This window comes from Carya illinoinensis, chromosome 7, assembly GCF_018687715.1.
Source record: "Carya illinoinensis cultivar Pawnee chromosome 7, C.illinoinensisPawnee_v1, whole genome shotgun sequence".
Lineage (NCBI taxonomy): Eukaryota > Viridiplantae > Streptophyta > Magnoliopsida > Fagales > Juglandaceae > Carya > Carya illinoinensis.
The window spans coordinates 14,778,478-14,800,844 of NC_056758.1; the positions used below are offsets into that span (position 1 = coordinate 14,778,478).

Consider the following 22,367-nt stretch of genomic DNA (forward strand, 5'->3'; position numbering starts at 1 on the left):
TGTCCCTTAAGTTCTTATAGAAAAAATTGCTACTCTAATCATTATGGAAAAAGATGAGCAACAAAATTAGACATATCAACAGGTTGTGCAAACTAGTGTTTGGAAGAGATATTCTTTCATGTATCTAGGCCCTAGCATAAAGTTTGACTTATGATATGAGTGGTAATCTCCTGGGAGCATCTATAAGAAGGAAATGCTCATGAATGAAAAAGAATTTATATATAAGAAAAAGAGATAAAAAGTTATTATTTTTTATATAAGTTTGCTCACTCACACACACTTACATGAACTTTGACATTAATGATCTTATGAGGTGTGAACAACCATTGTGATTGTGGCAAATAAGAGAGTGTTTTTATATTTTTTTGTGTGAGTGTCACTATGCTTGAATTGAGATGCATTTAAGTATGTTCATTGCCTAGTTTTTTAATAATAAAAAAGGGAAAAGTTTTTTAATTTTTTTTAAATAAGGGGAAAATATAAAGTATAAAAGATTTTATTTTATAAAAAGAAAAGGGAAAAATAGAAAATATATTTTATGTTTTTTATGATTTGTTTTTTTGGTCTTGCTCAGTTTTGAGTAGTTTATTGTCTGGTGCATGAGTCTAGGAGTAATTATTTCTATCTAAGTCCTAGTGGGACTCAAGAGCGTAACCAGTACAAATCCCATTAGGACTCTATAGCGTAACCTATGCAAGGCACTAGTCACTTAAGTGATTTAAGTCATTTAGCGCCACTCGGTTTCATGCCCAAACCCCGTTCCCGATATACTTTCTCATCCACACACGACACTCTCCTCTCTCAAGCCCTAGTCGTATCTCTCTTCACATCTTATCATTTTCGATCTTTTCATGATTAAGAACGTGAACAAATCATCCTAATCTACGTTTCTCTATCATAGTAAGTCTTCTATTTTATTCAAATCCATCTCTTTCTCAAGTTCTAAGGTTCGGCGAACATATACATTGAGATCGGGATTTTGGTTTTTGATGTGTGAAGTTTGAGGTTGGATTTTTGTTGCTCTGAGAATACATTTATTCATTTCGGTTTTAACCTGGTACCCACCTAGTGTTTGTGTTTATACCTCAACCAAACCATAATGCTTATTTATGCATGGATTTTGGGATTTTCTTGTAGCGTGATTGTGAAGTGTCAATGTGGCGTATTGGGTTTTGGATTAGATTTTGTTTATGTTTGGTTGTCTATATTTGCTCTAGTAGTGGGCATATTCTGATTTGTCAATGTATTTAGGATGGATTTTGGTGAGTCACGACATTTTGCATTTCGGTTTTCATGGTATGCCACTAAGTGTTTTATTTTTTGTCTAAACCAAGTTGTTCCAATTATTTGCTCATTGCTTGACATGCATTCATACTTATACATTAGGTTTATCAAAATGCATGGCCCAGTTAATATCAAAGGGAGTTTTTAGTAGTGTCAAATTAGAGTCTTACTTAGTGTCTTCATCTCAACACAAATAAGTGATATTTATTCTCTTGATTCTAATGACAAGGAGGTTTAAGTCTTATCAGATTAATAACAAAAAGGGTGAGTTAAATAAGTATTGAAAGAGCAGATTAATTTATTTTGGTATTGTGAAATTTTGGTATTTTAGTCACTGTTCTATGTATTTATTTCTTATTATTTGTTTGAAATTTTTACTAGATTTCTTGGTCTGTTGGTTGTGTTTTGACAGGTCCATATTACATTCATCAAAGGTTATTTTGTCACCAATCCACCAAAAGGAGAGATTCTAGATGCAAGAGTTTGGCTAGGACTAAGTGACAAAGTTGATAAATTTGAATAAGACTAGGTAACTAAAATGATAGAGTTTATCCTATCATTAAGTTTATATTTAGGATGAATGTAAATTATTTATTGACTTTATCTATAACAAAATTAAGTTTATCTAGGAGTTATTATAAATTATTTTAGATAATTCATATGTGTGAAAATCGAGTCCCAAGGAATCTTCACTTATCCAGATAAGAGGTTTTTTGAAATCTGTTATTGCAAAGAAGATTTAGTGCAAGTGTCAACATTCAGTCAGGAGACGTCTTCGCGACAGACTCGTTCCGTCAATAGGGTCCTACTAAAACTAAAATTGCTTTCATATTGTTTATTTAAGGAATCCTACTGGTTAGGATCTGTAGAAATTTATATTTGGATATTTTCTAGAGCATTTTCTAGTGCATATTTTGGTGAGAAAATTTCTTGATGAATTTTCATATTGTTTCTCTCAAAGAGTTTGATCGTACTCTATGTTGGAGAATGATTGGTCGAGTTTCAGCCACTAAAGTTTCAAGAGAAAAGTCAATATTTGAAGATCATCAGAGGTTCTAGCTGCTACTTCGGTAGAGACAAAAAAATTCACTTTTTTGGATTTGGCTGGATCGTAGGATTTTACCTTTAAAGAGTTCTTTAAATGTTTTATTTTTGTCACCAATCGTTGTGTCATGCAAATTTGATTATTTATTTTACATATTTGATTGATTAAATAATTGCAAGATTGAGAGCTAACCAATTTGTTCAAGTGAATTGGTAGACAATTTCATGAATACATAGGGGTACTTGGGTAATTTTAGTTTACTTTCAAAGAAAATTGTTAATTTTTCTTTGAGATATGATAATGACTAAAGAGTATTTTCTCTCTTGAATTTCTATTTTTAATTAAATGAGATCATGTCTAAATTTTATGTAGTAACTGAAAAATCAAATAGTCATGAGAAGCAAGATCCATTTTGGTTCAAGTCTCAGGTTCTTAAACTTTGGTATAAAATCATGAAAGAAAAGGTATTTTGGAGATATATATGTTGGCAAGATCATTTTTGTATCTATATTTATAGCTTGGAATTTTTATAAACAAAGAGGCTGAGTTTTGGCTTTGATAATGATAGTTTCGGTTTGTATTTTGACAAAAGCTTTAAAAACAAAGAGGTACCTTAGATTCCTTGAGCAAAATGACTTCAATTAGTTCTTTGGGGATGAAAGTAAAATATATATGGGGCTAGGAGCCGAGTGGTGTGCTAAGTAAAAACCAAAGGATATAAGTGTAATTTAAGACCTTCATCAAAGGGCCTAATTGCAAAGTCAACTATCTTAATCAACTTCCTAAATTGCTGGTACCTTTCTTAGAAATTTGACAAACAATACAATAGACTAACCGAATCATACTCTCTTGCAGACAACCAGCACCACAACGCTCCAATAGAATTTACAATCTGTAAGTTACCATATGACCTTGCTTATAAACTTGTGATATATGATTGTACGTTATGCACAATGTTTCAAGTTTCCATGTTAATTATTTCTTACAATTTGTGCATTACCTATGCGTCTTATATCATGAGCATGCCTAATAAAAATTGCATCTGTCTTTCTAAAAAGATGAGTAAGGGTTGAATTAGGATCCCAAGTTGGGAAGGGAGAATTATTCCAATAAAACTCCTCTAGCCACTCTAAAGTGCTTAAGAATTGAGTGGTATCCCATAAGTTGACTTTGGGCTATCACCAATATCGGACGAAAATATAATAGCCTCGGGTCAGAGGACATGCCTTTTGGCTAGTGGAGGCCAGAGAGATTTTAACATGAAGGGCGGTATGCGAAATCTCAAGTGTTCTTAAGACGAATTCACATTAATAAATGTTACTTATAGTTATGACGAAGTGAACCAGAATGTGCATACAGGAGGCCATGGATTACTACTAATAAGAAATGAATGAGGCATTTTGGGAATGAAGATGTTGAGGAATCTCGAGAAAATTTTCCTTGGATGCATCTCATATTCATGCATTCACCTATTTGTGTAATATTTGACATTGCATACATACATGAGATTTTTTATAGGGTTAACTTGCTGAAATATTATAATCTCATCATGATAGTTCCACTATGGTATCGATTTTCAGAATCGTAGATTTTGCATACTAGTATGATGAGGGTGTCTTTGAGCAAGATGACCGATTGCACTTGGGAGTAAGGAGGATGACCTGACGATTCATCGGTGGACCATCGATTAGCCACCCCCTATTTGTGTTTCCTTTTATCCCACTGGGGAGAACTTCTATTTGATTTCCTAAACAATTTTACGGATATGTAATGACTCAGTGATCTATTTGGTGACTCGTGGATGGTATTTTGAGGTTTAAATTTTTTGTATGGTACTAATTATTTTAGTCTTAGTACTCTCCGCTGCAACTACTTCATTTCATTAGAAACATGCTAGGAGCATGCCATTACTGTCAAGAATGTATTGGGTGTGTAATACAGTAATGCATGTCTCCAAGTCTCGCCAACCTATTAAATCACAAGCAGTAGATTGGGAGGGGAGCATTACACATACCTGGCCAATTACGCAAATAATGCAAAATCTGCGAATATGCATCCAAAAGTGGGCAAATATGTGCCCTTGGACAGAGACAGATGCAATGGGCAAAAATCTCGATGAACAATCATGAGCATGTGGATGTACAATAATTATCTCGTTTGGATATTGAGATGAGATAATAAGATGATATGAGAAATTTATAAATAATAGAGTGAAATAGTTTGTGAATAATAGTAAAATAGTTTGAATTAAGATGTTTTAAGAGATTTTGAGAAATGAAAGAAAAAAATTAAATAAAATATTATAAAATTAAAATATTGTTAAAATATTATTTTTTTTATATATGAAAAAGTTGAATTATTTTTTATGTTTTGTTTGGAAGTTTGAGAAAATTGTAATGGTTAGGTAATTATTAGATAAAAAAAATTAAATATTTAAAATTGAAAAGTCAAAAATATTTTTGTTTATAGTATTTAAATATTAAAATAAAATGAAATGAGACGAGATAAAATAAGAGGATAGCATTTTGCAATCCAAATGGAGGGCTTTAATCTTCGAGAATTGATATAAGCTGATTAGGGAAACCTCAATCTCATTTCAGCCTATAAAGTAATAAAACAATTAACAGCACACAACTCCAATCAACCTATTCCCTCTTAATCCTAACGACATTGGGCTAGCTTTGCAAATCCTTTAATTTTCTTGACTACTGGAACAATCAAGATGATATTTTCCCCACATCCTATTCCCTCTAATTTCATTTAGTCACCTCTATCTCTATTTAGCGAAAGTACCTATCGAATGAATAGTAAATATAAATTTTAACTCTTTAATTCAATTAAGGGGGCTACTTTGGGAACAACCCTAGAGGAAGGAGAAGAAAATTTATGAAGTGAGGAACAGAACTAGAAGTCTGCGAAGTGAGTTGAGTTAGAAGGTTGTGAACTCGAAACGATGTCGTCCTGCATATCAAAGAAGCACAGCATTTTGAAGGAAGGGAAGCGGTTTGGAGCCAATTTGGGTATCTGTCAAAGTGGCTACAATAAGCAGCTGTGTTTTGTTACTGAAGGTGTCTTTAACACTTTTCAATATATTTCACTATTATTCATTATTTTATTATTACTTTTTACTTATTTTTTATTACTATTCATTACTTTTTATTACTATTTAATATTCTATTATTATTTTTATCTACTTTTTTACTACTTTTCACAACACTTTTCAACACTCAAACCCAACTGTCTAAGTTGAGTGGGTCGTTCTGTATCTTTGTAATACGCAAACCAAAAGGTCCGTTTAGTTGGTGATTTTATTCAATTTATGATCAGTCACGTTATCCTATTTTCTAGAGTTTGTAGTCTGAAAGAACCCTCTGTGTATATGAGAGGGGCAAGAGCAAAGAGAATATTGTCTTGAATTTGCTTGTATCTGTAAATTGTTGGAGGTTTAGGGATTCCCTTGAAGAACCCTATTATTATCAATACAGTATTTCCTCTCACCGAGTTCATTTCACAAACACCTTCTACTCATTTCCATTATCACACCATTAATCCAGTATCTAGACAATTCCTCCTTTTCTATACGTTACATTAAGGATCCTACAATCTACCATCCATCGTTATAATACATTATCTTCAGGATCTTAACAATAACCCGTTTGGTTACACAGATGAGATGAGATGAGATAAGATGTTTTAAATAGTAATGAATAAAATATTGTTATAATATAATTTTTTAATATTAATTTTGTATTGAGATTTGAAAAAGTTAAATTATTTATCATATTTTGTATGAGAGTTTGAAAAAGTTATAATGATGAGTTGAGATGAGATGAAATGAGATTTTTGGTTTTGTGTAAATAAATGTTCTCAACTATTCTCAAATATTTTCTTTCCAAATATCAGTTAAACATAAAATACTTTTCAATTTCAAATCACCAACTTTTTCATCTAATCATTATAATTTTTTCAAAACCTCCAACAAAACATAAAAACAATACAAAATTTTCAAATTTCAAAACAAAAATTATATAAAAAAAATATTATTCAAACAATTTTTTAACTTAATAATATTTTTATTCAACTTTTTCTATCTACTTTCATAAAATTCAATCAAACATCTTAATTCAAATCATTTTATTACTATTTACAAATAATTTCCCTACTATTCACAAATATTCGGAGATATTCTAATGGCACATTTGAGAATACAAATCATCTCATTTCATCTCAAAATTTCTTATAAGTTCCTTACCAAATATCACTCAAATTCAAATATTTTTCAATTTCAAATCTAAAACTTCTTTATCTAGCCATTACCTAATCATTATTCATAAACTTCCAAATAAAACATAAAATACAATTTAACTTTTTAAATTTCAAAATAAAAATTATATTCTAACAATATTTAGCTTTATAATATTTTTATTCAAAAATTTCTCTCTTTTCCTAAAATTCAATCAAATATCTTAACTCAAATTATTTCATTACTATTTATAAATTATTTTATTATTATTTATAGATTTTTTTTTTTTTAATCTTATTTAATTTCTCAAATGAGGCCCAAACGTCCAAACGAATGCTAAAACTAGGACCCGGTTGGATACCCATATGACATAGGTTTCTATCCAAATAGTGAGACCCACCATTTTATCAAATTCTAAAAAATAAAAAACTATCTTATATTATCTCAGTATCCAAACACACATTTTTTTACAAACTATTTCATCTTAATTAAAAAATTTTATTATTATTTAAAATATCTCATATCATATAATTTGAACACTAGACGAGGTATAAATGCTTCCAATTAGGAGATTCTCAATATGATCTAATTACTTCATTTGTTTTGCATTAAAAAAAAAAAATTCTGGAAATATTTCTGGTATTTTGATGTGCTTAAAAAGTTAAACTAAAAAGTGATTTCAATTAATGAAAAACCCAATCCTTTATTTATTTATTTTTAAACTGGTTTTAACTCAAAAATTGTTAAAACCGATTTCTACTCTTGCTTAATAGCACTGGAGTCTCAAATTACACACTCCATTCTGATTCCCTGTCTCTCGCTGTCCTTGATCGTCCCACTCTCTCGTGCTATTTTTTTAATTTTTATATTTTAAATGCTTTATATGTTTTTTTAATTTTGACTTTTTAAAGTTACGAGTCTTTCTTTTGAGGTTTTTGACTTTTTGGGTTTTTGGGTTCCTTTTGTTTTAAGTTTTTTAAACTCCAAATTTTCTTTGTATTTAATAGTTTTTCTTTTTTGTAGTTTTATGACGTGTGACATACATGTCAACATAGTTAATAAATTAGTTGTTTAATAGAAGGATTAACTAAATCAATCTTAAAAGCAAATATAGTAAAATGTTCAATTAAAATACATAAAAGAGTAGATATATAAACGAGTCGAGTTCAAACGAGTAGTAAGTACTAAGTAGTCAAGCTTTATTCATTTAATTTTTATTCAAACATGAGTTCAAACATTTCATCAAGATGTATTTTATTGTTCATGAGAAACATTTTTTATATTTCAACAAGCACGACATTTTCACAAGCTACTTTATCTAAAACCCATTTCATCTAATCTTACCATCCAAACTGCACCTTAACCCTTTTAATATATAAAAGTTTATTATAGATGTATAAGCTGAAGGATTGAGACTCCATCTATAATAATAAAAAAAAAAATATTACATAAACAACAAACAGTGATTTAAGAAAAATATTCTCAGGTGACAACCAAACACCAGAAAAGCATTTATTTTCTTATAAAATAATTAGCATAAAAGGTTTTACATTCAACATTAGTTTTGTGTCGAACAAGTCTTTCAGAAAACCCAATGGACTTCTTGAGAAGAAAGAGAGTGATGACAAGTTCTCCCACTAGATGCCATTTTGATCTTGTACTCCAGTTAGAGCATGCTGCAAAATTCAAATACAAGTGTAAATTACAAATTTTAGGAACAAACTAGTGCAGGAGGTGGAGATAGAGGTGTTATTGATCACCTGAAAGCATGACAAGGTGTATTGCACATCACTTTCAGAAATTTGGTGGTGGAGGACAATCCTGATACTGAAACAGCAAAAACACCAACATCATCATTTTCCCGTCTACTGCACCTAACTTCCACAATTTTTTATTTTTATTTTATTAGCACCGGGTGTCCAGGAATAGCATCCCGACTAATCTCGGGGGTGCACAGGCCGTCGGCAAGGAGTTTCCCGCAAATGCACCTCAGGTAATTCGAGGGAAAAATCTCCCAATTCGATTGGCCCATAGAGATTGTTTGCATTTAAGCGGATTTGAACATTAGACCAGGAGGAGCATACCCTCAAACCCAAAACCTTTACCACTTGAGCCAACCCCTAGGGGTTACCTAACTTCCAAAAATATTCATACTGTAACAAAAACAACTACTGTCTAACTTTATAAATAAAGATATAAATAAATAAATCCTACTTCAATTTCCTGAACTTAAAATATGAAAAAAAAAGGTTTGGTCAATCTGTAATGCAATAAAAATTAAACAAAATAAAACAAGTTAAAATAAAATAATTTAACCAAAATTGATAAATACTTCTGGTAGCGTGTAAACTGCAAATACCATATATATATATATATAGCAGGACAAACTTCCAATAAAAGCTGGGAGCAACGATTTTTCCCGCCGCAGCTTTTAAAGGGCGTTGATAGCAGAGTAATGTCTGTGGGTCTTGGTCAGTTTTTAAGGGGGTTCTTGGTTTTGAGCTGTTATCTTGCTAAAAATAAAAGTCTTGCCTCTATTTTTGACATGCAACAAACAGAGAATATGAATAACATGTTGAGACTAAAAGGTGAAACAATGAAAATCAATGGAATCACTGTACGAGACCTAAGATTCTAATATATCATCAATCCAATCATTGTTCACAAATTTTCTTTTTCCTATTGAATGAATAGATCTCTTTAGTTGTATGACTTAGATGTCTAATCTTTCAAGGCTACAAAGGAAAATGGATTCAACTGAGAAAAGATAATTACATCTTGAAACAGAATCCAGATGACCAAAATATGCATACTAAAACCAAACTAAATATGCAGTTGGATTAAATTTTCAATATCATTACAATCAGTCATGGTACAAAATTCTGCAGCTAGCAGAAACATTGGAGACATAATTTGAGTATTAATTTAAGGAAACAAAACATTGGCTGACTATTGAAAATTTTAGCTTCCATTAAGAAATTTTGTAGGTAGAACCCACAAATTGAGGCCCTCCTACATCTTTAGTATTTAGTCAAGTTCTCTGGTTTGTGGGTAAAACCCCCAACGCACACACCCCTTCCCCTCGTTCTGCTTGGGGACACAACCAATAATCACAAAAATATCACTTGATATGAAGAGACATGCTTACTTCTTTTAAGCTTATATTTGTTGAAAAAATTAAATCCATGAGTTGGAGTTAAAAAAACAACGAAAAGACTAACTACAAAAGAATTCATGGATTTAATCTGCTTTTTATGAGGAAAACCAGACCTTAATGGGCCCTCTTGCATCACGAGTATACCATGTTCTTCTAAGTACTTGCACAGTTTTTCTGCTGTGAACTTTGAGCTCTCTTCTATGTCAAAAAATATCTGGTGATGTACCAAAGCAAAAGTATGTATTAGTACATGTTCAGCTTATATGAATGAAGATCAAGAAAAGCACTGATATGTAATATACAAATGAACAAACTCAACCTGAAGTGTCAAGTGACTTGAATCGTTCTATATCCATACAGATCTTACACCACCCCAACAAAAGATAAAATGTGAGAGATCGTGAGGAGAAGTCCTCCTAAAGTGTTACAGAGGTTCCGATTATAATCCTGTCGGAACAAATCTTGTGCAAAGTTTTGCTCAAACCTTTGCATGAAGCAGATTTGCATGTGTCCCGCATTCAATATGATTTGTTATTGAGCAGGCGTACACAAAGCTACTTGATAATAAAAACTAGATTCGGTAAACTGGTTTCTTAACCACTTGCTACTTGGTTCAGAAACTTCCCAATCTTAAATTATGTAAACTAGAATCTCAAGAGTTCTGATTACATAGAAAAACAACCAAATTCTCATAACTAAGATACTTACAATATTGGTCTCCACTGAAGCAACATCGACTTTTATTCCTTTGATTAGACTCAGTCCTTCTGGAATTTTTGAGAGAGAAAATAGAAATAAAGAGGCAGGGGAATAATTATTCTTCCCAGCAACGATGATGCAATATGAAACAAGTACACTAGTATGCTAAGTACCAACCTGCCAAAATCTTAGCTTTCTTGTGATCACCTTCAAGCTTTACAACATTTTCTTGTACAGCTACCAAAGCAGCAGCGCAAAGGATCCCAACCTGTCTCATCCCACCACCTAAGGTTTTCCGAAGTATTTTGGCCTAACAGGTGGAAACAGAAGAGTTTGATGCTAAGTAAGATTTGTAATAGATGCAAGGAGCTGCTGATACTTTTAACCATATAATTTTCGTTGGTACCTTGGCAATAAAGCTTTTGGAGCCAACAATAACAGATCCAACTGGAGCACCCAGACCCTTTGACAGGCATACCTGGTTCACAAATTTAAATGAGAAAAAAGCATTGGCAATATGTGGTCTAATAAATAATGAACTTCAGAATTAAGTTGCAAGTAATATCAACTAGTGATGGTACTGAAAACTTGCAGAATAAAAGATCTAAGAATGCCCACACAAGGCAATCATACCGAAACGGAGTCAGCAGCTTGCACCAGCCTATGAACAGGAATGCCAAGTGCCTGGCAGACCAATGTTTCTGGATTAGAAAACTCATATAGTATATATACTTCACAATTTGTTGAAAAAAGAAAATTGGCATCATAAACAGAAATTGATCCAAAATCATCTATTCACAATGAAAAGGAATGTTCAGCTCAAATTTACATAGAAGATAAATGCATTTACTTAGAAGTGAAGAATGCAGAAAATATGGAAGATAAATGCCTCCAAAGTATCATACAGACACTCCAACATAAATTATCCATATCCTAGAACAGGTGGATGAATCAAATAAGCAGCTGTCACCACATGGTAGCAATTCTAGGAACATTAAGATCACTTTTTCCAAATATCAACTATTAAACAAAGTGACAATTTTCTATGATGGCCCCCCTCGTAAGAGTGGAATTAGCCAGTGCACTATAGCTAGTTTTAGATGGTGCACTATAATCCATATTCTCATCCTCGGACAGGTTAGCACACAATTTTCTATGATGGCCCCTTAATTATGCTATGCCGCAGTTTGCTTCAAGAGATGTCATACAGCATATTGTAGCAGTTGTATTCATGAATGTGAGAAACTTTTCCAGCATTTAAGTGTACTAACCTGTTCAAGGAGAGGTTCAACATATGTGGGAAAATAGTAAAGGTAGAAAAAAAGTGTGCTCTAAGGTACTTGGCCATTTTGCACTGCAAGACTTAAGCTTACATAGGGCTTTCTAGCACATCATATGGACGAAATCACAACTCCAGGGATGTACTTACTTACCTCAACATGGATGTCGAACATACCACACAATAATACACAATGACCAAACTAAACACATGCAAAAAATTTTACTTACAACTGATGCATTAAAAATGCGGGCCCCATCAATATGAAGCTTCAAACCATGCCTTTTGGCTAGCTCTCCAACTTTGTCTACATATTCTACAGACAGACATCTACCTCCATGGCTACATTTAGTAGAGATGACATTCGTAAGGCATTACAGACAGAATACACAGTTATTACAGTTAAAAAATAAAAAGAGAAACATATTGATGATTCAATAAAGTGATAGGGAAAAAAAGAAACACCATGTGAAAGAAAATTTCATATACCTCAGCAATACAGTTCATAGATTCAAGAGCAATTAGTTTAATTCTTATAATATAATTTGCTGCCTAAAGTAGAGCTACTGCTTAAATTTCTCAGAAAAATCCATACTGTGCTGAGTGTAGTTTCAGGTACTTTTGAACGAGGATTCTAGACTGATTGCAACAACAGAATATAGTTTTTTAGGTAGTAATAATATAAAACATGGGCCTTTATACATCCCTTCCCATCAACCTGATCAAGGATTACAATGTAATGTTCCTGCAAAAATATGTCTCGTTCTGGCCTGAACTAAAAAAAATAAAAGTAATACAAGAACAACCCAAAAAGAGTGCGGTTTGTAGCATTACCCTTTTTCGTACATATTTTTCTCCTTCTAGATAGTTGTATTTCTTGTATACTTACTGGGTGCTTGGATTGTACCCTTTAATGAAGTTTAATACCATAAAAAAAGTCTTGAATGTTATGAACAATGTTTTACATCAAGACCAAACAGGTTTGACCAAAAGTCCATGAGAGACGACTTCAGTTATCTTACATTCATAAGAGCCTCCTTGGATATTGAGCTGAGTATGAATAAACAAAGAGAACAAGAATGTGAAATTCATTGTTATGCTACTTTCCAGACTTCTGAGAATCCTAAAACTGAAATTAATGCAGTTGACTGCCCTGCTTCCACACTCTGAAGTTATGTGCAAACATGGAATGAAACATCATGCCACATAAAGAATTTAACCTTTTTCTTTTCAAAGCTACACATCCAAATTGACTTGAGAACTGGAATGATAATACATTTAGAAGTCCAAGTCACAAAACTGAGAGCACAAGCTATATTTGTCTGGACATTGACAAAGTAAAGAAAAAACTAACTCAGTTCAATCAAACCTCCGTACATGTAGAAGTGAGGGATGAGCATAACAAAATCATTATGTGATCCTAAAGACTGAAGAACGGAAAAAAATGAGGCAAAGAAATTAGAAATACTTAATAATGAGCTTCTGTCAAAGCTATGCTAAATTTCATATCCTTCCCCTATATATTCAATCCAAATTAAAGCTATATGGAAGCATGAGTAGCATTTTATCCTGTGATGTAAAGAAGCATGTCTTTACAAATTAGCAATTAAAGTCGTGTACAATTCAATTTAATTGAGGGAAGATTGCCCTTGGGAAAGAAAATATCATAGGTTCAGATGAAATTGGAAGAAGCCTCGAAACAAGAACTAGTTTCATTGAACAATAAACAACCATAAAAAAGGTGATAACAATAGTAATAGAATTAACTGTTGACAGAGAAATCGCCAACTCTGCATCTGCAGGGCAGTTTACCATGCCTTTCAATCCAATAAAATTTGTGCATTACAACTGCATGGGCACGAAGGTCCCCAATAATTGTTGTAAAAAAAAAGCATATATTTCATATAGCATGCATGTAGAGGCAGGCATAACATCAAAAGAAGGAGAACCAAGAAACCAGGTACCAGTGCTTTTTCACAATTTACTTTGAGACCCGAGCTTTTAATTGGATAAATTTAACACCTGTGCTTTTAAACATGTTAAAACAATACCTGCAGGCATTTTCCAACAAATAAAATGCCAAAGATGACAGTCACGTTGAACATGCTGGCAACAAGTATTGTATTTTTTACATAGAAAAAAAAGTAAACTAAAATAAAATAAAATAAAATAAAAGAATGGCACTAAGGGTGGTGGAGAGAATCCCTCCCACCACATGGCACCTCTACCAGCAAGTTAAATTCAATACCCCTAGATGTTTTCCAGCAAAAGAAAATGCCGATGCTGACAGATACTTCATCTAACGTATCGGCAATAAGTATGTGTTTTACCAAAAGAAGTGAAAAATTAGATAAAGTAAAAGTGAATAAAGAAAGGGACTGAGGGCAGAGAAGGGGATCTCTCCTACCCTATGGTGCCTCCACTGGTATGGTTAATGCGCAGGGTGGTCTCCCAAGCTCCTTTCCCTACGCGGTGAGCAGGTTGGGGGATCCCCATTCCTCCCCCTGTGCAGTGGAGGCATGACCCCTACCACCCATCCCATACCAACACCACGCAAGTGGAGGCAGAGGGGATCTCCTCCCCTCCCAGGGCCTCTCCACCACCCTGCAGTAGGCCACCCCATCGGGTGACAGGTGATGCCTCCAATCTTTTATATTTTTTATTATTGTATTTTTAATTATATGTGAAATGACATGTGAAACAATTTTTTAGTCGATGTTATTTTTCTCATTTCTTAAAATTAATGTGTAGAATTACAGGTGTTGAGTTTATTAAATTAAAAATTCAGTTTCAAAAAGTGAAAAGGTACAGGTAACTGATTTCTTAATTTCCCCTTAACAAACCAGCTTTCACAGCACACAATGTGGAATCTACCAATATAGTCATTTAAGATGTAGATTATAAAAAGTGGTTAGGAACTTAGGGTATCATTATCTACCACAAGCCAGACATAACTCTTGGCTTAGTGAAATAATCCTTACTTTGCATGTGTGTTTTCCAAGCAGATGAGCCTTGTAGTAGGGTACACGAGCACCCCACTTGGATCTCTAATGGCAGCTTCAATTAAATCAATATCCATTGTTCCATCTTGATTGTTCTTCACAGTCCTTGGATGCACACCTCCAATTGTTGAAATGCCACCATTCTCATAAATGTGGATATGGGAATTGTCCCCAAGAATGACTTCACTTCCCCGAGTGTCGCAATGAACAAGCACGCTAATTAGATTGCCCATTGTGCCTGAGGGAACAAATACGGCTGCCTCCTTCCCCGTGATCCTTGCCATTTCTGTTTCCAAGCGTAAAGCAGTTGGGTCATGGTGCAAAACATCATCATCAACCACAGCAGCCGCCATAGCAGCCCGCATTGCTTCAGTCGGTTTGGTGACTGTGTCAGACCGGAGATCCACTGTTCGAGTAATCATTTTTTCCAGAACTGAACAATAAATGAATAAGAAACAATTTATACAACATATTCCAGAGAAAAATGCATCTAAACTTAAAAGAATCAATTGAAATGAATAACTTCAAACCCACTGATGCCTACAGACTTTCTTTTCTCCAACCATTATTGGATAATTCAAAAATTCTGATAAAATTATAATCTCCACTGTGAAAGCAAGAAAGGAACTTTATTGTACAATAGGCACACCATGTGCAATCGAAAGCAGTTCTCATTAGATTCTAAAAGAAAAATATTTAGTGCCAACAAAAACAGGATTATTTATGTATGGCTTATTTCAACCATTTTGACCCTCAGTTTTTGGATGGAACTATCTTCATAGAACAAAATAAATCTGGTATACATGGCTATTCTCCGAGATGAACAAGGTCAAGTATTAATGGCAATTTGCAAAGCTGGACATGGGGAACAAGAAGTGGAAAGTATAGAGGCACTAGCAGTTCTATGAGGACTGCAGTCTACCTTTCATTTAGGTACCCCAAAGATTATTATTGAAAGTGACTATAAAAACTATAGTGGATCGACTGAATGCACCAAATATGAACATGTCTCATCAAGAAGCCTTGCTAGCTGAAGTCATAGATCTTTGTAAAAATTTTGTATAGAAGTCGGACGTAATGGAAGAGACGCAAATGGTGCAGCACACTCACTGGCCCAACATTGCAAAGTTATTGAACAGAGTAAAGTTTGGAGGCAATCAGATCCTGAATTTGTTAAACAGTATGTAATTGTAGATTCCTCATTTAAATCTGTATTGTTTATTGCTTTCAGCAATTTTTTAATGAAGTATCCATTTTCATAAAATATCTATGGCTTATTTTCAACTATTTTGACCCTCAATTTGTCTGATCACTATTTTACTCGGAGTTTTTATGGTCCAAACAGTAGGGGTTCGATTAGTTGTTATGAACCCACTAGGTAGAATTCACTCTTGAAAACCAGCTTGCAAGGAAAGGGTGCCTAGGGGCTTATAAACCACCAACAAATCCCATACTTAGTTGACGTGGGATCGTAACAATAGTCCTGATCACTATCAAGCCATTTCGTCTTGAACTAGGCTCAAGGAAGGAATTCAAGAAGTCAGTTCACGAGCAACATAAAAACTAATCAGAGAAAAGACAGCGAGGGGATTATGACCACACCAGTGTAAACTCTTCTTCAGTGCCTTCAACTCGGTTTCAGAAAAACTTCTCGATTGAAATGATTGGCGATCCTTATACGCTGCAGAACAGTAATAAAGTTTGAAAATATTCGACAGAACAGGAAATATAATGATATATACAAACAAATTATTGGCAAACCCTCAGAATTGTTGACAAAAATGAAACAGAATTCTCAACATCCACAGAGGAAAAACAGTTTTTCGCTCTTTATGATGTAAAGCAGCCAAAAGAAGCACATGCAAAGGCAAAAACTACTCTACCAGTTAAATCATTTCAAGAATCTTAGCCCGCCCTAATTTTAAATAAGAAAAAGAACCCAAGAATTTATTCTTCTTTTCTTGTTTTGGACGAGTAACTCCCAAGAACTCCCAAAAAAGGCTACCACTTCAACCATCAAAACAAACAGCTTATTTTCTCAAACTTCAAACAGGTTTACGACTCAAAAGAAACCTGTAAAAAACAGGGTTTAGGTGGAACCTTCAAAATCTTAGTTTTGAGATTGCAAATAACCCAAACTGAACCACAGTTGGAGTGTCAGATGTACGAAGATATTCTTGAATATGCCAGAGCCACCGTTGGACATCTAATGCAAGGGAAAGGACAATAGACGGGAGTCACAAGAGGATCCAGATGGACGGTGCTGGCATTGTGGCACTCATCGCCCAATTATATCTATCATAACGTCACGTTCCATTTTCTGTGAATCTTTTCTTTCGTGGATGGAAAAGTAGCTTTAATTTTTCCAAAGAAAATTTGCAGATGGCTTCTTATCTTGTGAGATAGGTACCCAAATCTATGCGTTTCGAATCACAAATCACAAAATATTATTAATAACTTCATATTAAAAAGGAATAATTTTATTCATCTTCTTCATATATCATATTTATTTTATTTTTTTATAATAAATATATAATATATAGATGATAAATAAAATAATTTAATTAATTTAATAAAAATAAAATAAACAAAATTAAAATAAAGTAATTATAAACAATAATAGTAAAATATATAAATTATGCTACATGGAATGATAAGCATTGTAACAGAAGTAGGAAAAAGCTATTGAGCCATCAGGGGTTGACCCCGTTTTGACCACTGGTCAAAATTTTTTTATTTAGTAATTAAGGATGTGATTTTAAAAAATATACTATTTTAATCTATAATTGTAAACAAATTATAGAGTAGTAGGTAGTATATCGTTTTTCGTAAAAATAGATACCTTACAAGTCATTGTCAGTGATTTCGATTTGATACCAAAAAGATTGGAGGAAAGGAAAAGAACGGAAGGGAAGAGAAAAAATAAAGGAAAAACCCAAAATCCGAGGCTCTGATTGGTTAGTGAGAAAATGAAATGGCCGAAACATTCAATGGGGACCCAAGTCACCATCTTTTCTTTTCCTCTCTCTCTCTTACTCTGTCTTTCATCACTAACAGAATCTCATATGTTCAGAAAACAACATATAGAGAATGAACAAAAAAAAAAAAACCCAAGAGGATCAAAAGGATTGGAGAATGACGTAAAGATCAGACATTATATGACTACCACCAATCATTTTATCATAAGAAGTGACAACAAAAGATCTAAAGAATCAGTTGGCATCTACCATGTAACAAAGTTTTATCGTACCTGCGAGGGTTAAGCTCTATACAGAAAATCAAAGGCACGCAGTCCAACTTCGGAGAGAGAGCGAGACGAAAGGGCTCTTTATATGCAAGCTTGAATGGTGGGAAAACAGGGTAATCCCGCAGCCAGGCGGGCCCAGCAGGAAGAAGGTTTCATTTTGCCTTCCGCTTACTTGTGTTAGTAATCATCTGAGAAAGAATACTAATTTTTTCCCTCTATAATATTTCGAATGACCAAGATACCAACTATGAAGATCAACGTCAGGGTTATCGTCAACGATGATGAAGCGGATGATGAACTATCCTATGACAGGTGCTTGACGTGGCAAATACCAATAAGGTAATGTTATTCATTTTGAATCTTTCATCTTTAATCATTTTTAAATACTTTAAATAAATTTAACATATAAAAATTGTATATACGGTAAATTTTACATATTTTTTATATACATTATTAACGTGATTATTTGTATTATTTTTTTAATATAAAATAATTATTTTTGTCACTCATATAAGTAAAGTGTACAAGAAATACCTAAAAATAACTATATATAATAGAATTCAAAAAATAACTTTCAACTTCTTTATAAAAAAAATAAATTAATTTTTAATTTTATGACTTTGTAAAAAGAGAAATGCTATTCATCATCCGACATAACATATTTTACGTATTTTATTATTTTTTATTTTATTTTATTTTTATTAAAATAATTAAATTGTTCTACTTATCATGTATATACTATATATTTATTTTTAAAAAATTAAAATAGACATAGTGTGTTGTGTGTGGATATGAGAAGTAGAACACAAATGCTCAAAATTATTTTTAAAGATTTTGAAGACAGTTTGTGGGTCATGTTTCAACGTTAAGACAATCTATATAAATATTAAATAATAAATAATATATTTCCGAATATTTTAAATAACTAAAGATGGCTTAATTTCAAAAATATTCTCATGATTCAAAATTCTCAAACATTACAAAAATATGGATAAAACTTGTTTGCCGTCTGAGTTGACCGCCTTACTTGATTGCTGGTCAAAATTTTATTTTATTTTTTTATTTAGTAATTAATAAAATAATTTTCAATATATTGATATATTTTTTTTATTTTTTAAAAATATTTAAATATATTAAAAAATAAAAAATAAATAAATAAAAGAAAAGAAAAAGTGGGCGGCACACCCAGCGCTAGTCGCTGGGCAGCACAGTAACCCCCTCTAAAGATATTTCATAATGGGATTTGGTGACTCCTGCTGGGGCCACCGCTGGCTTTTTTTTTTTTTTTAATGATTAAAAAAATTTTAATATTATTATAAATTTTTTTATATTTTTTAAAATATTTAAAATTATTAAAAATTATTTAAAAATAAATTAAAAAAATTATTTTTTTTTAAGTCTAGTTATGGCTCCAGCATCGTCCAATGGGATTTATGTTGGACATGGAGTGTCGCCCAAGATATCTTCTTCCGCACTTGACTTGTAACGCGTTCCTTATTTCAATGGGCTACTTGAATTTCTCAACTTGACGTGGGACCCTGTTGACCATGCTGCCCCGCTGGCTGCGTGGGGACGGCGGCAAGTGGAGCGTTGTTATATATAATTATTTTTATATATTTTTATATATTTTATAATATGAATATTTTAATTAATTTTTTTAATATACAATCACTTATATTAATAAAATATATAAAAATAATTAAAAATAATGCATTTAAAATTTTTATTTTTCATAAGCAAGAAAGCAAATACACCCACAGCTTTTGAGCGTGTGGGTGCTGCCACACCACTGACCGAGCGTCTCTATCGAGATAGCCAATTTTACTTTTCTTTTTCTTTTAAGCATAACAAATAGTCTTGAGTTTTAATCTTTATGAGATATTAAAAAATAAAAGAAAAAAAATTAAATAAAAAAATTATAATTTAAACTATTATTAAAATATAATTTTTTAATATTATTTATATTTTTAAATTTGAAAAAGTTTAAATTATTTTTTATGCTATATTTAAAATTTTAAAAATTTATAATAATTAAATAATAAATAAATTAAAAAGTTAAAATTTTTAAATTAAAAAATATTTATATTTATATTATTTAAATAATAAAATGAGATTCAATCATCTTTCCCATAGTCCAAACCAAACCAGGCCTGATGAAGTCACGTCTTTAATGATTTTTATTTATTTTTTGCGCCTTCCTGGCAAGTTTACATCTTCTATTTCTTTTTTTATTTTTATTTTTTATTTTTGGTCCCCTCCCCTTATCTCCATTCTTCACTTTTGCTTCCTCGGTGCGTCCAATGTCAGCTCTCATTATTATTATTATTATTTTCCTTAGTGCTTCCTTTTACCTTTGCACCCAAAGCTTATCTTTTTCTTATTCCTATTTTCATTAAAAAAAATAAAAAACAATAAAAAAAGGACTATTTTTTTGGCACATCTCATCGCAATATCAGATTTTTAGAGATAATTTAGATTCAAAAAATACTTTCATCTCATTCTATTTCATAATTTTTATCATTATAATTTTTTCAAATTTTAAAATAATAATATTAAAAAATAATATTTTAATAATATTTTATTCTACTTTTATTTAAAAGCATTTCATCTTATATCACTATCCAAACAACCTCTTATAATTCTTCTCCAACTTCAATTCCTTCATTAAGATTTAAAACAAAAAAAAATCAAATTAAAGTAAGAAAAAATAAATATTTCAAGACTAATAAAAATATAAAGATTAATACTATATAATTGTGATAATGGTTTATTTAAAATAGTAAAGTTATGCTCGATTTTGGCTATTTTCACATTCTCCTATTAGCTTATTGCTAATCTCTAACAATTTAAACAACTAAAAACTAAATATATAAACGATGCAAATATATATATTTTTTTTCAATTTCCTTAACAAGAAGTTTAATGAAAGGTCAAAACATTACAAATACTAAATAAATTTCACGTTCCTTCAATACTCACTATAAGTGAAAGATTTAGCCAGCACAAAACACACAATTTGGTTTAGCATAAAAGTAACTCGAGTTTCTATTTGAAAGTATGTTTCAACTCACATATAAACTATAAGAAGGGACGATCGGTAAGAAAAAAAATAGTCACATAAAAGGATGCCGAGAATAGAATTTATGCCACCCTTTATTGTATAGTCATGTCAATATCTAAATTTTAAAATTCACAAGATCGAATAAAGACTTTATTAGCACGTAATATATAGTAGAAGAAATGAAACATATAATATGTGGACAAAGGTACAAATAAGAAGCGTTTTCAAGAATAATTAGACTTTCAACTCTCTTTTGCGTTTTTATTTCATTCATTTTTCCAATATTATGAATAAAGCACTGTACAAATTTTTCATGGTACACTTATTTAATTTGACAATTTTTTGTTCTTTTTTTCTACTTTTTTTTATTTTTTTTATTTTTACAATTCCCACACTCTCACCTCACTTAGAGCACTAGCAATGGTTTATTCATTTTCATTTTTGAAGTCAAATTTGAATAAACTTGCCACAATTTCATCTACATTGGTTTATTTATCTTCATAAATTTAAATAATTATGAACAGTTGTTATTCATGTTTGAAGATGTCATTTTCCTTCTTCAAACATTATTTTATTGTTTTTTCTCTCTCCTCCCAACTCTCTCTTTTCTCTCTTTTTCTCTCTTTTCTTTTTTCTCTTCTCTCTCTTTATTATTTTATTATTATTTGATCAAAAAATACATAATCCAATGTAGAAATTTTTCTTCATATTCAAAATCAATTTTCAAAACATGTAATTTTACATATGAAGATAAAGAAACCATTGCCAATGCTCTAAGGCAGATTGAACAAGCCTATTCTTGAAATACTTTTGAATTTTGAGATGAGAGTTTAAAATATTAGTTTTAGTAATATTATTGTATTGGGATTTGAAAAAGTTATATTGAGATTTGAAAAAGTTGAATTATTTATTATATTTTGTATTGATATTTGGGAAAAGTATAATGATGAGATGAGAATTTTGAGTTTGAGATGAGAAATTTTGATTACCAAACTTGCCTACAAGAAAGTTTAATGATCACTAGGGTTCAACAAGTTGACTAGCGGCAATATATCAATTAAAAAAAGTTGAGGTTCAAAATAAATAAAAATGGTCTAATCTCATCTATCAAGGACTAGGATAATTCAACAATCTTTATGAATTTCATAGATTAAAATGTGGCATAGAAAAGTTATAGTTTGCATTTGGCCAAAAGAATGAATAATAAGAATAAAACAATATTTTTCTTATGCTTCTAATAGAATATTTTGGATGTTGAGATGAGATGAGAAGATATGAGAAATCTGTTAATAGTAGTGAAATAGTTTAAGGTAAGATATTTTATAGAGTTTTGAAAAAAGAGAGAAAAAA

At 31.6% G+C, this 22,367-nt stretch overlaps 1 protein-coding gene and 1 long non-coding RNA gene across 5 annotated transcripts; one reads left to right on the plus strand and one right to left on the minus strand.

Annotated features, from left to right (window-relative positions):
- Positions 1–653: 653 nt before the first annotated feature.
- LOC122314848 lies at positions 654–4,182 on the plus strand. The gene is made up of 4 exons (XR_006243883.1): positions 654–900; positions 1,697–1,813; positions 3,185–3,223; positions 3,910–4,182. It is a non-coding gene; the product is annotated as an uncharacterized LOC122314848 (long non-coding RNA).
- Positions 4,183–8,059: 3,877 nt separating this feature from the next.
- LOC122315935 (probable low-specificity L-threonine aldolase 1) lies at positions 8,060–18,115 on the minus strand. 4 transcript variants are annotated; one of them, XM_043132293.1, is made up of 11 exons: positions 17,960–18,115; positions 16,312–16,390; positions 14,689–15,142; positions 11,938–12,049; positions 11,062–11,112; positions 10,835–10,906; positions 10,606–10,738; positions 10,438–10,496; positions 9,843–9,943; positions 8,333–8,399; positions 8,060–8,248 (listed from the first exon to the last, which is right to left on the minus strand). In XM_043132293.1, exons 3-11 carry the CDS (start codon positions 15,129–15,131, stop codon positions 8,210–8,212), a joined length of 1,077 nt encoding a protein of 358 aa, XP_042988227.1. In that variant the 5' UTR covers positions 15,132–15,142; positions 16,312–16,390; positions 17,960–18,115; the 3' UTR covers positions 8,060–8,209. The 4 variants fall into 4 exon arrangements, with proteins under 4 accessions (XP_042988227.1, XP_042988226.1, XP_042988229.1 ...); XM_043132292.1 differs by lacking the exon at positions 17,960–18,115 and adding an exon at positions 16,810–17,119; XM_043132295.1 differs by lacking the exon at positions 17,960–18,115 and adding an exon at positions 16,783–17,119.
- Positions 18,116–22,367: the final 4,252 nt, after the last annotated feature.